This window comes from Marmota monax, unplaced genomic scaffold (genome assembly GCF_021218885.2).
Source record: "Marmota monax isolate L192 unplaced genomic scaffold, Marmota_monax_Labrador192_F-V1.1 WCK01_AAM20220418_F8-fsc00001, whole genome shotgun sequence".
NCBI classification, from domain to species: Eukaryota; Metazoa; Chordata; class Mammalia; order Rodentia; family Sciuridae; genus Marmota; species Marmota monax.
The window spans coordinates 35,208,405-35,230,592 of record NW_026693777.1 but is presented as its reverse complement, the minus strand read 5'-3'; the positions used below and the strand labels follow the sequence as shown (position 1 = coordinate 35,230,592).

The 22,188-nt window shown below is 35.5% G+C and overlaps 2 protein-coding genes across 2 annotated transcripts; both read right to left on the bottom strand.

Annotated features, from left to right (window-relative positions):
* Positions 1-338: 338 nt before the first annotated feature.
* LOC124104057 (olfactory receptor 4F21-like) lies at positions 339-1,274 on the bottom strand. The gene has a single exon (XM_046460721.1). The coding sequence runs from the start codon at positions 1,272-1,274 to the stop codon at positions 339-341; it is 936 nt and encodes a 311-aa protein (XP_046316677.1).
* A 15,268-nt stretch (positions 1,275-16,542) lies between these two features.
* Positions 16,543-19,617, bottom strand: LOC124104056 (olfactory receptor 4K3-like). The gene is made up of 3 exons (XM_046460720.1): positions 18,698-19,617; positions 18,080-18,121; positions 16,543-16,573 (listed from the first exon to the last, which is right to left on the bottom strand). The coding sequence occupies exons 1-3, from the start codon at positions 19,615-19,617 to the stop codon at positions 16,543-16,545; spliced, it is 993 nt and encodes a 330-aa protein (XP_046316676.1).
* Positions 19,618-22,188: the final 2,571 nt, after the last annotated feature.

Genomic DNA, 22,188 nt, shown 5'->3' with positions numbered 1-22,188 from the left:
CTCCTGACATTAACCAGAAAAGTGTGCATTTTATTTGCAAAGTTTATGGGAAACAAAAGATATTCTTTCTTATGTCAAAGTGATTTTGATAGGAAACATAAAGTATTATTTATGAATAATGCTGCTATCTTTTAGAATAACACATATCTTGATAGATCCATATTTCCCACAGTACTAAAAACAATAAGTGCTTTGTAGAAGTAATAGAAATTTGTTCAATGAGGTAGTAGGTGCCATGCGTAGTCTGGCCTGGACAGTGGGTTGAACGTCATATGCTTAAATAAAGATGTCCAAGAGGCAGACCAATGTATAGGTGTAGAATTACAAAACAGTTCAGGTCAGCAGAATCTGACATATTTTTTCTGCTTGCTTAATCTTTTTATGGCTATCTGAATATCTTTGTTCCTTAATGTATAGATTATAGGATTCAAGACAGGGGTGAGAGCAAAGTCAGCAATGAACAGGTACTTGTCAACTGATGATGTGGGGAAAGGCCACACGTAGAGAAACATACATGGAGTGAAAAAAAGAACCACCACAGTGATGTGAGCTGATAACGTGACAAGAGCCTTGGACAAGTCCCCAGAGGAATGTTTCCAGACAGTGACCAAAATGAAGGCATAGGAAAGGAGGAGCAGGAAGAAGGTGATCAGGCTCATGAATCCACTGTTGGCAGCAACGACAAACTCAAACTTGTCTGCATCTGAGCATGCGAGCTGTATGACCCTGGGGAAGTCACAGTAAAAGCTGTCTATTTTATTAGGACCACAAAAAGACAAGTTCATAACAAAAGAAAACTGAGACATAGCGTGGATCACTCCTGTTACCCAGCCAATGACTACAAATAAAATACATCTTTTAGGGTTCATAATGTTCAAGTAGTGAAGAGGCTTACAGATGGCTGCATATCTGTCAAATGCCATGGCTATGAGCAGCACCATCTCCACTCCTCCTATAATGTGGATGAAGCATATCTGTGCCATACAGCTTTGGAAAGAAATTGCTTTGTATTCATTCAAAAGATCTAAGATCATTTTAGGAACTGTGGTGGAGGAAAGTCCCACATCAGTGAGGGACAGGTTGGCCAGCAGGAAGTACATAGGAGAATGTAAGTGAGAATCAGCAATCACCAAGAAGACAATGAAGAGATTTCCCAGGATGATCCCTAAGTAGAGCAAGGAGAACATCACTGTGAGAATAGCTTTAGTTTCCCAAGAACCTGAGAGTCCCAGCAGCACAAGTTTGGAAACCATAGAGCCATTTAGTCCGTCCATTGACTTGGGCAGAAGAGCTGGTTTTAAACATCTGTGGATAAAAACTAGGGAACAGTCAGAATCAGTGATAAAATGTGTACTCATCATTAGTCCTACTAATTTATTTCTATGGGTTACAAACATGAGAGTTAGAAAGCACTGAACTTGATAACAACAGAAGGAAATAGAAAAATTATGATAGACCACATAAAAAGAGAAAGAGCATGATGTATATCAGATGAATGCAAATGGGGCAAATGGGTTATTCTCCTTTTTATCCTATGAGCAGACTTTTTGTCTGTTTTTGTTTTTCCTTTCAAGGATTTCTACACATTGCTCCACAACCGCCTTCACTTTATAAGTGTTCTCATAATCTCAGGTGACAATATTTTCAGGTTAATGGTTTGTAACAACTCACAAATTATCCTTAGCTGAATTTCTTACTTTACTCTCCAATGTTTTCAGGCCAACCCTGTTTAATACATTTCACCCTGTTTTGCTTTTGTGTGAGTCTTGTTTTTATTTGAATAACTTACCATGGGGGCCTGAGGCATAGATTGAGATTCATAATATTTAACTCATGACTCATCATAATGAATACAAGGACTTACATATTCAATACTTTGTTGCCTACAAAGATGGAATGCCAATTAGAATGTAAAACGTGATAATTAAGAAATGCCTTTTTTTTTTTTGGTGCTAGGGATTGAACTCAGGGGATTTTCCTACTGAGCCACATTTTTTGTATTTTATTTAGAGACAGGGTTTTACTGAGTTGCTTAGTGCCTTGCCTTTTCCTGAGGTTGGCTTTGAACTCATGATTCTTCTGTCTCAGCCTCCTGAGGCACTGGGATTACAGGCATGCAATACCGTGCCAGCAAGGAGTACTAATTTTAATAGATAGCATTTATTGAATGGTTTTCAGGCAAGGCAATAGACTTGGCACATTATCAGACTTAATACACAAAATTCCCTCTACTATTTTATTTAATAAATGAAGAAACTTAGTTTCAGAGGATGAAGTGTCAACCATGATTTGAATCCTGACCTCAGTAGATAGAAATCTGATTCCTAACCACAGAACTCTGCCTTTTATGGCCAGCACCCTCAAGTATATATTATGCATATTTCCCAAACATCATTCAGTTAAACTTCATTTGACTTTTACTTTCCTTAAACTATTAATGTAGTGGACTACTTCTAAAAATGAGTCTTTTAATAATTCTATGTCCCCTTCCAAGTCTTCCTTTTCTCTTTTACTTTCATTGGGAAAGTTATCTTTACTTTTCCTTCATTCAGCTGTAACACTTTGTTTCTATAGATTTTTTTTTTAGAGAGAGAAATTATAATCCTTAGTATTCTATGTAATATGATTTTTCAATCTTATTTTTCTTGAAATTCCTGCAGGATTTGATACTTTTATCATGGCCTTATTGCTGTGACTTTTCCTATCTTTGGCTTCTTGACTTCTATAAAGTCATTTTCCTTCTACTTCTTACTAACAGAAATTCCATTTTTTTTCAGGTAGTAAGTTGAAATCTATAAATTTTAGGCAAAATACCTCTACTCCAGATCAAGATGCATTATTTTTCTAAATTTATTGTATTAATTCTATTCATTTCAGCCTTAAGTTTGTTCAAGAAGGTGCCTGTGACTCAGTACTGTTCAATGAGATTTAAACCAATGTCTTCTCTAGAGAACTTCTCTTCTTAAATGAAAGGATACACCTTCATGTAGAGAAGGTTTTTTTCCATGTACTTAATGTGATGTTTAAATGTGAAGGAACCACAAAATTCTAAAATACATAAACTAAATCAATAGCAAGGAGTTAGAAGAGGCCTAGGACCCAAAGCCATATTGTACCACTTGTCTGGAACCAACAATGGTCCCTCCAGATTTTTTGTAATGTAAAAATATCTCCAATTTTTTTTGTTACACTATGAATTTTCTGTAAATTGCAGCTGAATGCAATTCTAGTATTTCTATGACAGCTCTTTCCTAATTATTTTCTATATTTCCAACTTCTTGTCTATATATTTTAATAAGACACTGATTATTTGTTCTCTGCTCATCTTTAATAATTGACATGACTCAGAGTTCTGACCCAACTGTCTCTTTTAAAATTCAATGCTGACTTATTTATTTAAGTTAGTATCTACATATTGATTTCTTTTTTAAGATTTGTTTTAATTAGTTATACATGACAGTAGAATGCACTATGATGTATATACAAAAAATGGAGTATAATCTCTCATTTTTCTAGTTGTACATGATGATGTAGACTCCCCCTGGTCATGTAGTCATATATGTACATAGGGTAATAATGTCTGATTCATTCTACTATCTTTCCTACCCCTATACCTCCTCCCTTCCCTTCATTCCCCTCTACCTATACTAACTCCATTCTTCCTTAATCCCTCCTCTCCTTATTGTGAGTTAGCATTTGCATATCAGAGAAAACAGGTTTTTAGGGATTGGCTTATTTCACTTAGTTTCACTGGAGAAAAGATAGCCTATTCAACAAATGGTGCTGGGAAAATTGGAAATTCACATGTAACAAAATGAAACTAAATCCCTATCTCTTACCCTGCACAAAACTCAACTCACAGTGGATCAAAGACTTAGGCACTAGAAAAGAGACCCTGCACCTAACAGAGAAAAAAAATAGGCCCAAATCTTCACCATGTCGGCCTAGGATCTGACTTACAAATTGACATCTAAGTTTAGCTTTATCCTTGAACTCCAAAGTCATGTGTCCAGAACTGTATGTGGCATACACAAATGAGAGCTTTACCTCCACCTTCAACTTAGCTGACTAAAATTGAACTCCTGGTCTCATCTACTGCATATCCAACTCCAATCTACTCATATCAACTCTAGTGAAATCTGACTTACTCCAATGCTTTAATAAATGTCATTACCATTCTTCCAGAAAGCCAGCCTAGGCACTTGTGTGACACTGTTGTCACTTCTTCACTTTTCATGTCTGATTGCACACTTTTTTATTCTCAAATAGTTCTTAAATAATTTTTTTCTCTAAATTTTAATTATCATTTTAATATGCTTTAATTTTTCATATTTTCTCATCCTGATATCTAAAAGAGTATTTATTATATGATATCTTTATTTTCTTTTTTCTCCCAAGTCCAGAATCTTCTATACTCTGCTTCCAAGAATAACCATGTAAAGATCAACAATGGTCTTGTCATTTTGTAACTTAAAACCTTTGATGGTTCTAGCAAGGGAAAATTCTACATGATACCACACAAAACTCTGAGTGTAGAAAGCCTAGTTTGATTTCAGAGGGTATTTCCATAATGATGTTAGGAAACTTATATACCATGCAGTTGATGGGTAAACTTCAAAATTGATTTCTGATTAAAAATCTTAGTAAAATAGGAAGTGCTTAAAATATTTTATTCAGGATATTTTGGGGATTTTTAACCTGTAAGCTTCTGATTTTAGATGAAATATTAAAATTAAAACACAAGGAAGGAAGCCTGATAGCATTATGGTTCAATAATATGTTATAAATTAAGTAATTCCATTGAAAAGAAGATAGTGAAACTGTAATCATTACTTGTCAAATCACATAACTGTCTGCTTAAACATCATAAGACAATTAACTGGGAAATATTAAATTTAATGATTATTTAAATGAATATTAACTCAGTAACAACCTGTTAAAATATAATAGAATGTTTTAAAGAAAACATGAAATGTATGCATTATGTTGAAATAAATTATATATACATACACTTTTTTTCTGATACACTTGAAATCCTAATAAGATGGAAATTCAAACCATGTTAATAAAAACAAGAAGATTCAAAGTTAATAAAAATACCAGTTCTCACCAAACTAATCCTAGGATTAAGTGCAGTGTTGAGCGACAGCTCAGTGGATATCTAATGGGACAATGCAAAGTGAACCAAAGTCCACTTTGAAATCAGGGAAATAATGAAAAGGAAACATAAAGAGAGTTAGAGGAGGAACTTAATGATTTCTATAAAGTGAATCAGAATATATTATAAATCTAAAATATTAAGAAATTATAATTTGACTAAATTGAACAGAATATAGAATAAAAATCCTCTAGAATTAGAAATGTATTAGGGAATTTAGTATATGACAAAGAAAGCATTATGATTATGTAGGAAAATGAGGGCTTATTTAAAAAGTTATAGTATTCAACAAATAAACATGAATATCAAGATTGAACACATAGAATTATAAGTGTGTTACTGTATGTCTTATGGAAAAATAAGATCTGGATTTGTAGAAGGATTTAAGGTAAAATATAATTTTGAAAAATTTTAAAAAAGGTGTGTGAATAGTTTTTTGAATTTGAGGTTAAGAAGACATTTCTAAATTCATTCCCTATTTGAGAGCAGGACTCTATTTTAAATTGTTTCCTGAACAGACAAGCACATCTGTGGCTGCCGAGGACTGGGGAGGCAGAGCTGCTCAGTCCACCTGAGGGCAAGGTGAAGTGTGGGCTCATTGAGAGGGTGACGTGGTAATAGCCATCACTCTTAGCTGTGACTGAACTGTCCTCTGTCATGGAATAAAATTTAAGGAAATAAACAAACAGAAAAAAATATACAGAAAGTTCCTTTGGAACTTTTTGTGAGTATTCCTCTAATACTAAATGGAAAAAAAATATTCAAGTATAAGGGATCAATTAGGTAAGTAAATTACTTCAATATAGGCTTTACAAATGATTATTAAGTTCATCTTAATGGGAATAGAATGATATCAGTAAAAGATATCAGGAACCAGTTGTAGAGTATATACCCTTTTATTTTGGGGGACCAGATAATATTTTGTATTAGTAAGTATTCGGTAGTTACTAAAAATTTAAACAGGTTGGGAGATTTAAATAATTTTATTCCTATTTATTTCTCCATTACTTGATTTGCTCCATTTTTAGATGTATTATTTATTGTTTTTTAATTTAAAAGCAATGAGTATTAAAGTTAATGCAGGGAGAATGAAAAGTTGTATGGAGGAATTTCTATGTTAAACGTCATGCAATACTTTGGCACATAGTAAGTCCTAAATGACTATTATTCATCATGGTAATTTTGATACTGTTTAGAAAAGAGGTCTAGAGTTTTTCAGAGCGGGAAAAGTGATTGAATGGCTGTGGCAAAAATAAAACTAGCATGAATTTTCATGTGTATCCATAAGGAGGTGGGTGATAGCCAATCTATAGATATTGCTTTTAATTTTTATGATCCCAGTCTTCAGAGAGAGAAGGGATGGAAGAATCAAGTATTTAACGTACCACTCAACATTATTATAGTTTTGAAGAATATTTTGAGTTCATCTCATTACATAATTTCAACTATGAAGAAAGACAAGAGGAGACAAAACAACTTGAGTAGGAATCGTTCAATGAAGTGAGCTAATAAAGAAAAAGGGAGACAGAAGAAAAATAGATGATGGGCAACAAAAAAGGGATGTGGAGGATAATAATGCAACCTGATGCTGAAAAATTAAAGGATAGACAGCCCCCCTACCTGTGCCAGCAGAGAGTTCACCTCAGCAGTTCCAAGGCATGAAAAACACAGACAGATTGGCTCCTTTTTAGGGTCATCATTATCTCTCAAACACACAGCTATAAATAGTTCTTAACTTTAGGAATGAAGCCAATTATCAGGACTGGAATAATGACCAGTGTCTGCTCTGGTATTGGCTTTCTGAAGAAGCTAGGTGTTTCCTGCACACTGTTTTCCCCAAAGGTCAAGTGTCATTAGCTATGAATAGAGAAAAATGGAAACTGACCAATCCCCTGTGATTAGCAGTAATTATGTGGCTCTGAAAATATGGTTTTACATTAGACATTAAATATTTATTGGATTTTTAAAAGTTATCAAAATCACTAGTTATATCTCCTTGGCATTAATATCAGGTTAAGGACCAAATGCTACAATATCCCCTTAACTGTTCACTCAACTTATGGTTTTGAGGAATGATGAATTAGGATTTGACAAATATAAGAGTGTTGAAAAAGAGAAATTAAACATATGCACTTGGAGTTTTAATACCTAAAATTATTCCATGTTGAAGTTTTTTTTTTAATTTTTAAAATTTGGGAAAAAACAATTTATATATATAGGTTAGATATATTTAAAAAGAGTTTATCCTGGTCTTCCAAAATCACTTATTGAAGCATCACATTGGGCTTCCTTGTGGGTTTTCTTTGACTTGTATCTGTACAGGTGTTGCTTGGGATCCCTTTAGTTCACTGTAGTGAAATGAATTATTCCATTTCTGTGTAAATAAAGAGAAGCTATTTTATTAAGAGGAAGTCCCCCCTCACCCCCCAAAGGCATTAGCTTCCAAGCATTAGTCATCTTTGGATAAAATAGCAGAGCTTTTTGTGATGAAAATATTTGTCAATTTTCTACATATAAGCTAGAAAAAATAGAATATAAAACAATGAGAATATAAAAAGTCTGAGAATTAATGAAAATGTAGTGCACTGTAAGAAGTCTGAATTGCATAGAAGAGGAAACTCCAGAGAAGAGAGCAGTATGGAAACAGTATATGAGAAGTGAAGCATAGTTTCTGTAAAATTAAATAATAAATATTCATTATTTCCTGCCAGACCTAAATACAAGAGAGGAAGAAAATAGGTCTAGAATAAAAGAATTAAGAACACAATAGGACACAGTATTTATCAGCTACTTTTTCTTTTTCAAATTAGTAATAGAAGCCTTCATCAAAGGAGAAGCAATATTTATTTATAATTACAACATTTGTTATCCAACACCCTTTAAAATTAAAAGTTCCCAATTGCTTTAACTTCTTAACCTCTTCACACTGAAACTAGTGACTTCCTTATGTTGAGGGCAGATATGAAGGAAATTATGATTGAGACAGACTAACACAGCCTACTTAACCTACACATATATATCACCTGGCTTTTGTTTCTATACATGGCATTGGCTTCTGTGGGTGGGTGGGGGGATAGCTAGATTGCTTTTCCAGCTGCTGCTTCTTTCTAGTCTGATCAAATTGCATAAAGTTTATTTTTTCATACTTTGCCCATTTCTTGTGCAAATCTGGCCACCTGGATTCCAAACATGGTTCTTGAGTGATGCTGCTAGTAAGAACTTGATCAAAGTCAGAAAAAGTAATCTATGTAATTTCACCAATAGTTTAGAAACATGAATACGTGTATTCATATACTAATATTAAAAAATACATTTGCTTGTTTTTCAAAGAAAGAAGAAATTTTATTATATTCTCACAGCCTTTGTTGCAAGCTAAGAATATTTTCTTCTTCATAGAAATATAATTTCAGCATTCCCCATCCTTCCAAGAAGTATTAAGTGTACATTTTATCCTCATTGTTCTCTGTGCACATGATAAACTTTCAGACTCTGAACTTTTGCTTCCAGAACTAAATTGATGCATATTATCACACATTCTTCTGAATTATCATCATAGCTGAGTTGGAAAGTTGATTTTATGTCTGAGACAAAGTTGTTGATTACTTGAACATAATTTTTGAATGTAACTCTTTATAACCTTAGACATCCGGTTCTCCTGTCACTATGTGGTCACAAACCATGCATTAGTGTCACTGCAGGTGCGCTGTGAAGCAGCAGTATTGACAGAATTACATATTTTTTTGAATACCTGAGAAGGAAGAAAGCCTAAAAGCATGCAAGCACATAAAGAGGGAGCAGGAGCAGACAGACAATGCCTCCATAACAAAATGCCAGTGTCTCTCTGGTGACAATGGTTTTCATAAAAGAGTCAAAATGGAAGTTCCAGAAAGGAAGTGTAGAAGAGGGAATTTTGCACACTATTGGTGAAAAAGTACATTAGTACAGCCATTGTGGAAAATGGTATGGAAGTTCCTCAAAAAATTAAAAGTAGAACTGCCATATGATCTAACAATCCCACTATTGGGTATTGATCCAAAGGAAATGAAATCTATATGTGGAAGAAACTTCTTTACTCCCATTTTGTGTGTATGTGTGTGTATGTGTGTGATGTTGGGATTGAATCCAGGGCCTTATGTACATGAGGCATGTACTGTACCAACTGAGCTATATTCCCAGCCCCTCTTTACTCCTGTGTTTATTGTAGCACTATTCACAATAGCAGAGTTGGAAACCACCTAAGTGTTCAATAGCTGATAAATGGATAAAGAAAATTGGACATATTCACAATGCAATATTATTTACTCATAAAAGAGAGAAATTCTGTTATTTGCAGTAATATGGATGAGCTAATTCTTCACTGTGTTAATTTTAATAAGCCAGGCATAGAAGACAAGTACAACCTGATCTTACTCTCATGTGGAATCTAAGAAGTTGGTATTATGGAAGTGGAGAGTAGCCTGGTAGCTCCCAGAGCCTAGGAGAGTAGGAGAAGGAGGATTGGGGACCTATTGATCAGTGGGTACCAAGTTATACGTAGATAGGAGTAAGAAGTTCTTGTGTGCTGATGTACCGTAGGGTGACTTTAGGTAAATAATAATGTATTTTATATTTTTAAAACAAAATTGATATATTTGAGTTTTCATCATATGTATATGTGAAATGTTTGAGGAGATATATGTGTTTAACCTGATTTAAATATACAATGCAAACTTATCTTGATATATCATGTTACCCCGTTAACACCTAAAATTTTATATTACATTTCATTAAATTTAATTTTTATAATGACAGATAAATAAATATTCATATTGCTAAACAATGCCGGAGTGGTTCATTGAAAGATGAGGGGAAAGGAAGGAGAATGGCATGGAGCAGCCTCAGACTGTAGCGCAGCACTGAGGAAGTCCTAACCAGGTTGATGGGAGCTTCAGGGCGAAGGCTTAGAGGAATTCTGCATTGGGTGGAAATGCCCAGGCTCTGGCACACACACTGTTGTCATGTTGTCAGTCACTGGATTGGAGCAGCCAGGGACAGTGGTGCCTGTGTGAGTGCTGCTGTAGTAACAGAAATGGCAACACCTGGATGCTGTCAGGCAGATGCACTCCTTGAAGCAAATGATATATTGAGAGGAGCATGGAGTGGCATGCTCCTGAGGCTCCGCTCAGTGTAAACTGTTCCTTTCCTGTGGTATTGTGGCCCTTGCCATATGAATTTTCTGGGTGCTCCTACTTTGGTTTTGTTATAACAGAGGCCCATTTCTATTTGTTGATATCTCTTTACTTCTGAAAAATGATTTTTTTTATGGTTTGGATGTGAGGTATTGCCCCAAAATTCTTGTGTGAGACAGTGAAAGAAAGTTTAGAGGGGAAATAATTAGGTTATGAGAACCTTAAACCAATCAGCGAAAGACTCCCCTGATGGGTAATTGAAGGCAGGTAGGTTGTGGCTGGAGGAAGTGGGTCATTTGGGGTGTGCCTTTGGGGCATATTTTTTGTATCTGCAAATAGAGTCTCTCTCTTTGCTTCCTGATCACCATGTGAGCCATTTCCCTCTGCCACACTCTTGCACCATGATGCTCTGCCTCACCTTGAGCCCCGGGGACAGAGTCAGTTGTTGATGGACTGAGACCTATGAAACTGTGAGTCCCCAAATAAACTTTTTCTCCTCTAAAATTGTCTTTATCAGGTCTTTTAGTCACAGCAGTGAAAAAAGCTGACTAAAAGAGAAATGGGTACCAGAAGTTGGGGCATTGCTGTGACTAACCTGACCATGTGATTCAGAAGCTTTTGGAACTTTTTGGAATTTGTAGGAGGAATTTTGGGAAGTTTAGTGATGAAAGCTGGAAAAGGTTTAGATTGTTGTAAATGGAGCATAATGGGAATTCTAGTGGAAGCTCAGTAGACCATAATGCAAATAGGACTATGCAAAGTAAAGACAGGACTCATGAGGTTTCAGAAGAGAAGGAGGACACAATTGGTAATTGGACTAGCGGTCATTCATGATATGTTCTGGCTGAGAAGTTGTCTATGTTTTTCCAGTATCCTGAGACTTTCTGTGAAACTGATTTTAAAAGTGATGGGCTTCTTAATCTGGCAGAAGAAATTTCTAGGCAGCATAGCATTCAGGTGGTGGCATGGATATTGCTGTGGGCTCTTAGCCAAATTTCCTTTGATAATAAGGAGCACAAAGTGAGCAGAAAGATTTGAAAAAATTGGACTTGAAATGTGGAAGTAAAACTGGGGCTAAGGAAGTTGCAATTTAGTTAAAGACATCACTGCCACCAAAGAAAAGCTGAAGACTTTGCCCAGAGATAATAAGAAAGATGGCTTGAGGGCATCTCAGGAATTGGCAAGACCCAACCCATCTCAGGCTCAAGGGAGTAAGAGTGGGACACACTGCTTGCATCTTGCATAGGGTGGCCTAGGAAGGTTTTTCAACATTCTCAGCTACTCAGGCTCTCACAGACTGTTTCTGTAGCCAGGGTCCACGGAGGCTTGGCTACTTCTCTAAATGGTGACAGACCTTGGGGTCATCCATGTCATGGTGGTTCTGTAGAATGCAGAATGCTGGAGTTAGAGGGTCATGGAGGCCTCCACCAAGATTTCAAAGGAATACCTCTGAGGCCAGGCAGCGTATCAGGGTTGGAATCCCTGCAGGTTGCCCCTGAGAAGGTGATGTGTGGAGATGTGAGGAAGAAGCTGCAGCTGCAGTGGAGACCTCCGAGATTAAGAAATGCCAGTACTGCAGGAAAGCTGCAGAAATTGAGCAGAGAAAAACCAACAGAGATGCCACATGAGCAGTAACCGGCAAAGCTACAAGTCCTTTGGAGAGAACATCATGATGCCATAAGTTCCAGATGCCAGACATAGAATTAGAGGACTTGTTTGCCCAGTTGGATTTTGGTTTGCTTTGGTCCCATCCTTCTTTCTATGCCTCTATTTTTCTGAATGGAAATGTCATCTCTGTGCCTTTATATATTTGACATTTATAAATTGCTTTTGATATTTTACAGGAGCTCATGATCACAGCTTTCCCTAAGTCTCAGGGAGACTTTGGACTTGAACTCTTGTGCAATCTTGGAACTTGGAGACCATGGGGACTCTTGGCAATGGGCTAATGTATTGTGCATTGTGAGATGGTCATGAGCTTTTGGGAGAGGTGAAATGTTATGGTTTAGATACGAGGTGTCCCCCAAAAGTTCATGTGTGAGACAAGGCAAGAAGGAATAAAGGTGAAATGACTGGGTTATGAGAACCTTAAACTAGTCAATGAATTAATCCCTATTGGGACTAACTGAGTGGTAACTGAAGGTGGGTAGTGTGTGGCTGGAGGAAGTGGGTCACTGGGAGCATGCCTTTGGGGTATATATTTTGAATATGGTAAGTAGAGTCTCTCTTTCTGCTTCCTGATCATCAAGTGAGCCACTTTCCTCTACCCACAGTCTTCTGTCATGATGTTCTGCCTCACTTTGATCCCTAAGGAATGGAGCTGGTGTCTATGGACTGAGACCTCTGAAACTGTGAGCCTTCAAAAAATCTTTTCCTCCTTTAAAATTGTTTTTGTCAGGTTTTTTAGTCACAGCATCAAAAAAAGCTGACTAAAACAAAATTTGATCAGTTTTTTATCTGTTTTCACTCTGATTCCTGCACATCATCACAGTTGCCATCTTTTGAAAAAAACAAACATAAAATATTATGTATTAAATGTTATTATAAATAGTAGACTATTTTAGACTTGGGCAACATATAGAATTAATATTTAACTTTTGAACAAAAATATTGCCTGTGAAGAATAGTAGTTTATTTCTGTTTTATTTAGGTCTCTAGCCCTTTGTAAATGTCCAGGTCTTGCAATAAATTGGAAATGCAATGTGGGGAAGAAGAATGTCTTCTCACTCCAAATCTTAGGGGGAGAAAGCTTTACAATATTTTAACAATAAGTAACTTGACTTAGATATTTGTAAATATCCTTTATCAGATGGGGGAATTTTTGTTTTGTGCTTTCGTTTCTAAAATTCTATCATAAACTCATATTAGATTTTATTGTTTTGCTATATTTATTGAGATATTTGATTCTTATTAATTTTAGCATATGATTGATTTCCATTTTTTAAATTAACCTTTCACTTCAGACATAAAATTAATCTTTTCAGAATGTAGTATTCTTATAATTTATTGTTTCAGTTTCTTGCTTTTTTAAAATTTATGTTCATGACCATTAATAGTGAATTAATTTTTCTTTCTTAACTCTTCGTGCAGTGTTTGAGTCAAATTTATGCTCAACTTTTTAGACAAGATCTCAAAAGCACAGGAAACAAAAACATAAATAGACAAATGGGATTACATTAAACTATAAAGCTTCACTGCATGTTGATGGGCATGAATAGCATATAAATTTTGGTCTTGCAGCAAAAAAGCTGACTAAGACATGGTGCCAGTATATGAGTTCTGTTTTCTGCAAGGGAACAGGATGAGGCTGTGAGTGAGCTATTGCTTTGACAAACAGGCACAGCAGGCAGAGGGAAAGCCAAACTAGAAGGAAGCAGGAGGGAGTAGGTCCTTTCCTCTTTATCAGTCTTGTAGTCACAGAGGGCTAGCCTCAGGCAGCCAAATATGAAGATATAGTTTTTGAGGTGGTCAGTAATAATTGGGACAGCAAATGATTTTATTACAACAAAAAATCATTTAACAAATACATTAAGATTTTCTGGGTTTAGTAATAGTTTTTTTATAGGAAATTTCCCATTTCATATTAATTTTTAAATATTTTGTATGAAGTTCTACATATATTATTCTATAATATATGTAAGGATTAAAGCTTATGTAGAATGGTATTCTTTTTCATTGCTGACTTTGAGTATTTGTGCCTTGTTCCTTTCTTTCTTGATCAGTCTTGTTAATGTTTTATCAATTTTGATTGTCTTGAAGTGATGAACTGGTTTTGTTGATACACTGAATTTTATTTTTCCAGGCAAAAAGTTTTTATTTTAAAGATAGTTTAATTTTTAATTAAAACATATTTTCTTTAAGAAACTTAATTATTTTATTAATAATACATTATTTGTACCACTTCACTGTGTCATTTCCATAAATACATATCTGGTACCTTGGTCATGTCCTTCTACCCTTTCTTTCCCACCTTTCAATCCCTTTCTCCTCCCATCCATGGACCCTTTTCAGATTTTTTTTTAAAATTTCTGAACATGAAAGAAAACATGTGATACTTGTCTTTCTGTGTCTGACTTCTTTTATTTAATGTGACATCCTCCTATTCCATCCATGTTGCTATAAAGAATGTGATTTCATTCTTCCTAATGGCTGAATTATATATATATAATTATTTATTATATAAATATATCACATGTATATGATTTTCTTTATCTATTCATCTGTTGATGGGCACTAGTCTGATTCCATTTATTATGAACAGTATTGTAATAAACATGGATATGCAGGTATCACTTTTTTTTATGCTGACCTTATTTCCTTTTAGTATACAACCAAGAGTGGTATAGCTGGATCATATGCTAGTGTAAAAAGGAAGAAAAAAGAAAGATTAAAAATAAAAACAGAGGAGAAGAGACACATATGGGAAGAAAGAAATAGAAAACTCAGCTACAGAAAAAAAGTACTACTAGAAGATAAAAATGTCTTTCCCATCCAGGTGCTTGAATGAAGTGGGGAGAGTGGATGCTCACCATCCATGCTGATCAAAGCTTGTCTCTGAGTCTTCTTGGGCTGTGCACCTAGTGGACAGAGCAAAGACTAGGGGTTGACACCCACCTCTTCTTTCCTTTGTGATACTCGCTTGGTGACCAGCAGGACTGATTTTCAGCTGAAGCTATTTGGATTGCCACTAACTGCTTTGCGTGATGGAATGAGCTATTATGAGAAGTGGAGCCCCACAGGTACAGATTCTCGCTGGAGCTTTCTGGGCAGCATACTCTGAAGGCAGGGCTAGTGTCAGCTTCCCCAGAAGCTCCTGAGGGCTGAGAGAGGCAATGGAGTTAGTAAAGAATTGCACTGTGAGGGGAGAGTAGTGAAAGCCATGTGACCTTCTGCCCAGGATTCTTAATTTTTTTTTTTTGTTTGTGCACAATAATTATACAAAGTAGTGGGTTTCATTGTGGCATTTTTGCACATGCACATAACATACTTCATTCTCTAGGATCTCCCCTTGCCCTTCCCTCTTCTCTACCCCTTTCCTCTTTCATTTTATTTACTGGTCTCCTTTCTAGTTTCATGCTATTCCTTTTTATCCTCTCTCTCTCTCTCTCTGTTTTCCAAATATGAGTGAAAAAAAAATCACCTTTGATTATCTGTGTCTGGTTTATTTTTCTTTTAACATCATGTACTCTAGTTCCATCTATTTTCTGCAAATAACATAATTTTTGTCCTTCTTTATGGCTGGTTAAAAATCCATTGTGTATATATGCAACATTTTTATTTATCTGTTGATAGACAGCTAGGCTGGCTCTATAACTTGGCTATTGTGAATTGTGCTGCTATAATCAAGGGTATATAGTTATTTCGGATAAATGCTGAGAAGTACTATAGCTGAGGAGTGTGTTTTATGGTAGTTATATTTCTTGTCTTTTGAGGAACCTCCACACCAATTTCCACAGGGACTGTACTAATTTCCACTTCTTCCAACAACATATAAGTTTTCTTCCCTGCCATCTTTTCCAGCATTTATTGTTATTTGAATTCTTTTTTTAAAATATTTTTTATTGACCTTTATTTATTTATTTATATGTGGTGCTGAGACTCGAACCCAGTGCTGCACGCATGCCAGGCAAGTGCACTACCACTGAGCCATAACCCCAGCCCTGTTATTTGAATTCTTGATGTTTGCCATTCTAACTGGTGTAATATGAAATCTCAGGTATAGTTTTGAGCTACCTTTCCCTGGAGAAGTTGAACTTTTTTTCATGTAATTATTTGCTGCCTTGATTCTGATACTTCCAGACTTGGCTACCAGGTAGGACATTACATGTATCTCTTTACTCTCCATCCTCTGATACCTGGACTCCAGATCTGATGATTTTTTTTTGGGGGGGAGGTGAGTACTGGGGATTGAACTCAGGGAATCTCAACTCCTGAGCCAAATACCCAGCCCTATTTTGTATTTTATTTAGAGACAGGGTCTCACTGAATTGCTTAGCGCCTCGCTGTTACTGAGGCTGGCTTTGAACTTGAGATCTTCCTGAGCTTCTGCGATCACAGGCATGCACCACCATGCCTGGCCTGATCTTATGATTTTAAAGGAAGCCCCTTCCAAGTCCTCCGTCTCCCACTGCAGTCTGATTTCCCTCTACATAGACTAAGCAGGTTTGTATCAGAGTCTCTCCCCAGGGCCAGACTGACTTTCCATGTGACAACCTGCTAAGCCAGTGCAGTGATGTTGCTCAAGGTCCTGGAAATAGGAAAATGCATAGGATTTATACTCTGAAAGCAGTAAGCACAGACAGTACTACTTTCTTGAGATGGCTCCTGGTTATAATATCCTGAGAATATGCTGGGAAACACAGAAAACTTCAGAGTCAGCTTACTACACAGATCCAGGTCTTGAAAGTAAGACCTTGGTTTGCAATTTTCAAGAACTACTAATACACTCTAGCAAGAATGCAGTCAGGATCCCCTACGGTTATGTTTTGTACACAGGGAGGTAGAAGTGGACGTTACATGCAGGTTTCAAAACACTTATGAAGCTATAGTGATTTCTAACAATAAAGGGCCACATCGATGAGCTAATTTGAGAAATTTCATCTAAAACCATTCCAAGCAGTCACCATATGTTCACATACATATATGAGTGATGCTTCTATAATTATCTGGTTTGGGGAAGCCATAAGTACAACTATTTAATATCTCAGTTAAATCAGTCGTGTTATCATTGCCCTTTAATTTCCTAATATAAATATTGTCACTTTAATCTTGTAAGATATTGATATAGCTCTGAGATCCAAGAAACTGTGACTTTCTTCTATGCATAGGAATAAATTAGAAATTAAGATATTGTAAAGATGTGCAAATATAATTCTCACCAGAAAAATGATGTACATCATCATTAAAATGTATAGACTATGAATTATTATATAAACTATTATACTAAAAGACCATATAATGTAGATATAATTGGTCTTTTCATTCTAATTCTACTAAATGAAAGAAGCTATTTATTTTCCTTCTCTGTGTATTTTAATAGACACACACATAGAATGATTTTTGTGTGTGTGTGTGTGTGTGTGTGTGTTTGGAGTATTTTTGTGGGGGTTGTTATCAGGTGAGATTTTACCTAAAAGCAAAAAATTTGTCAGGTAAATAGCCTGTAACTCCATAAATATCTGGATTTTGTAGGGGATGAATGCATAATTGAAATTTGTTGTGATTGATGTTTCTACTTGCCTTTGTTCTTATCAGTTGAAAATGCTTTTGCTTTAAAACAATACATCCTTCTTCCCCATTCTCATGGCTTCCTTGTTGATTCATGTAAGATAAAACTATGTATAAAATTTTGTATTAACCAAGAAAAGAAATGGTGTTTCAAAGGGCTGCAAACACCTCTCCCTCTGTATTGAAGGATTTAAAAAAATCAAGGCCAATTCTGTAATTATATAAACAAATAATACCTGAAAACTTAAAGGGATTATGTCATTTAGGGGTAGGGCAATGGTACTGTGTTTTTATTCATTTGTCATTTTGTTCTCTAGGTGGAAGAAGACCATTTAAGTATCTTTAGTATCATGCCTAGCCAAGTTAGAATTAGGAAGGATATATCATTTTGCATCTTTTTCTATTTACAACAAACAAAGATATCATATTGGACCTTGAATAACAAATTATTGCAGGGAAATAATGTTTAAAAGAAAGCCTGACAATATTCTTAGAAAGACACTTATAGTGGATGATATTCCATAACCATATTGGGAGATTTCTAATAAGTTCATTTACCACCTTCTTTGTGCTTGAATAGAAATTTTCCTAATGTTCTTTGAACCACATGGAACACAAAATAGCTTTAAAACATATGTAAAAGAGTAATAGGATGCTCCCATGGAGATCTAAAATTTTAAATTATATTAGAGGAAAGTAATGAATTTTATATTGATATATTTCCTGCTTCCACTTGATATATTTTTAAAAAAGGAATAATGATAACTGATTCAAAGTGATTAGGTAAGTTATAGATAAACTTGGTAAAATGTGTACATGGTGTTGAGAACATAGGTAGTATTTAATAAATTGTGGAAATTGTTATTTTTATATCATTTACTAATCTTTGAACTTGTACAAAGGGGTATTAACATAGACTTATTATTCCCTCCAAGCAGCAAGATTTTAAGTATTGGAATTTTGAACAAATTTTGAATAACAGAAAAGAAAACCATAAGCCATACGTCTGCGAGCACTCATAGATCATAGATAAGAATGAGTCATATATGCAGTACAATTTAATTTACAGGCCAAAGTGCAGACAAACTGGACTGCCACAGTAGATTTTCTGATTATATGAGTTACCTATCTATATCACATGGATTTCATGTGCTGATTCACTAGTTTCTTTGTGGCTTTCTTAATATCTTTATTTCTCAGTGTGTATATGGCTGGGTTCAGCAGAGGTGTGATTACTGTGTAAAACACAGCTAGAAACTTGTCCACCCAAGTGATACTGACTGGCCACAGATAGATGAAGATGCAGGGTCCAAAGAACAATACCACCACTATGATGTGGGAAGTGCAGGTTGACAGGGCCTTTGAGGCACCACCTTCAGAGTGAAGGTGGACAGTTAATAGGATATAGGTGTAGGAGACCAGCAAAACAATGAAGCAAGTTGTTGCCAAAATACCACTGTCTGCATTTATCAGCATTCCCAAAGTATTAGTGTCCATGCAGGCTAATTTAAGCACTAAAGGAATATCACAGAAAAAGCTGTCTACTACTCTGGGACCACAGAAGGGCAGCTCCAAAATCATAAACAGTTGACTCATGGCATGCACAAAGCCAATGATCCATGATATCAAAACTAGCCAGATACACTTTTGTCTGTCCATGACGCTGGAGTAATGGAGTGGTTTGCAGATGGCCACATAACGGTCATAGGCCATTGTCACAAGAAGCACCATTTCACCTCCTCCAAAGAAATGCACACAGAGGATCTGGCTCATACAGCCCCCAAAAGAAATGGTTTTCTTTTCCTTTAGGAGGTCTGTGGCCAGTTTAGGGGTAGTAACTGAGGAAAGGCAGAAGTCAACAAAGGAGAGATTAGCTAATAGGAAGTACATGGGGGAATGAAGATGGGGGTCGGTGATGATTAATAGCACAACAAATAGGTTCCCCACCACAGTCATCAAGTAGAGTATGGAGAATGAGAGGAAGAGGAAGATCTGTAGCTCCTTTGAGTTACAGAGTCCCTGAAAAATGAACTCATGCACCACAGTCTGGTTTGCTTTTTCCATTTAGTATTTTCTTCTCTAATGAGATCCAAAGAGAAAATGATGAACTTCTAGAATAAAAACAAGAAATTAATGTTCAGCTTTCAGGGATCAGAAAACTACATCTCATGCACAAAATGGGAATCTTAGCATTGTACTAAATTTGAAGTTCAAAATAAATGTTTCTTGAATTTAGATGTGTGCACAGCCGTGTGACTAAGCAAGAGGCTACCAAAGTGTAGAAATGCAGGTCAGTACATTAAATAAAAACACATGTCAAAAAATGAATTTTTTGATTAAAATTGTCTGTAGTCAACACTCCCCATAAACAGTTTTTCCAAGTCGTAAATCTGCTTCTACTTCTACTGCAGGGAATCAGAAAGACTTGCCCTCAGTGCACAGATGTAAATATATTTGAAGTCTCTTTATTTTACCAAAGTGAATCAATCTAGATAAGTTTCAGGACATAAATCTATTGCTAAATGGTATGTAGAAGGATAATGAATTGAACCAAAGTCTATAGGACAGTATGGGAAAAACTGATCATCAAATCATTTGAGATAGGATGTTCAGGTACAAAAAGTGATCCAAAGGCTGAATGCACATTTATATCATTAAATACTGTATTTCCTCACTTTGAATTTCTCCATGAAAGTGTATTTCTTCAAAATTGTTTATTCCTTGGCCTGAGCAATGACACCTGTTGTCAGACATTGACTTGCCCTTGGCTCATATTGGTAAGATAAATATCATCTTAGTTTAAATGATATTTATGTGACAGCTAGTCCTTCATGGGATATAATAAAATTCTACATTTGTTTTTGACTGATGCAAGCATGTTATTTCAGTTGCCCTTATTGAAATATTTATATTATAAGCCACAAAGCCCTAAGAATATTTTTTTTCTAATTCCTTCCTCTTTCTTCTCTCTCTGCTTCTGTCTCCTCCTTTTTCTTCTTTCCCTCTCTCATTTACTCTTTCCCTTCTTTATTTCTTTGTTCATTTCTCTTTTTCTTTACTTCTTTCTTTCTCTCTCTTTCCTCTCCCCTCTATTCTGCCCTCCCTTCCACCCTCCCTTTCTCCCTCCCTCCCTCTTTCCCTCCCTTCCTTCCTTTCCTTTCTGTCTTTCTCTTGTTTCGTCTCAATTTCAGTATTTTTTCTCTTACCATTTTTTTAGGCTAGAAATTGGAAGATTCAAAAGTCAACAATTAGCAATCATATGCCAGATCTGTGTTAGGCACTTTGAAAGAATCCTATTTTAATAATAATAACATTTATTGCCATTTTGCTGGTGTGAAAGTTTGATTTCCCCATTGTTTAGCTAGAGAGGGGCAAAGCCACCAATATAACTTCCATGTTAGACATGACTTTTGATTGGAATCTGGATTTTGAAAAGACTAGGAAAAGTAATATTTGTGAAATACACTTTCTGTTCTATGAAGACATAATCAAAATAAAAATAAATTTAAATTGCCAATAACAGCAGGAAAAGAAACACATTTATATTTAAATAATTTCAATTTTATCATTTGTTTTCAGCTTGACTATACTTTATCCTATTAATTATAATGCCTGAATATTTCTGCAGCTTCTAATACTTTGAAAAAAAGGTAGAAAAGTCACAGTCCAAAAGAATTAGAAAATATTAGGGAATATTAAATTACCTGTAATCCAACTCCTCAAACCTGAGGGTCTGGGATTTGTAAGAGTATAGAAGGACTTTGTCTTTTGTTACTTTGTGAAACTGCAGTAAAGAGTCCAAAAGTCTCAGGGATCAGTTGGAAGAAAAAAAATGTTTAATATTTTCAGATGGCACTTCAACTAAATAACAGATACAATTGTAGAAAAATGCTCAACAAAACCAAAAAATTATTCTTAAATTAGTGGATGGAATGCAGCAGAAGTTTAAAATCAGATAGTCTGTGATTTACTTACTTTACAGGAGTCAGCTCTGACACCAGATCCTCTGTGGATGACAAGGCTTACACTACAATCTACCTTACATCTCAAGCCAAGTCCAGTTAGCTTTCTTCAGTGACCCGTGTTGGTGATAGTGTGTGTACCTCAGAGTGGTGTATACACACTGTGAAGAGTAGACTACAGCTAGAGATTTTCCAGTTCTGCTTTTAAATAGGGCTGAGTATGTGGAGAGACTTTTGCTTTCATGCTCCTTGGGGATCTTTAGCTTCCAGCCTTCCCTGATTTGAAGACATCATGTGATATTGAACCCTTTTCAATACCGGGTGCAAGTTAGATTAGTTAAATACAAGTTACAATGTAAGAAAAGAAAATTTAAATAAAAGATAAAATATTTTGGTTAAGGCATGGGGAAATTGCACATTGTTAGTTGCCACATGAAATGGTACAACAGCTATGAAAAACAGTGCAGAAATTCCTCAAAACATTAAAAATAGAATTAGCTTAAGACCCAACAATCTCACCACTGGGCATATATTTAGTGGAAATGGAATCAGTAACTTGAAGAGTTACTGATTTGATCTCATGTTAATTGAAATATTATTCACAATAGCCAAGAACTGGAAGTTATGTAAGTATTTATAGACAGATGAATCAGTAAAGAATTTATTTGTGTAG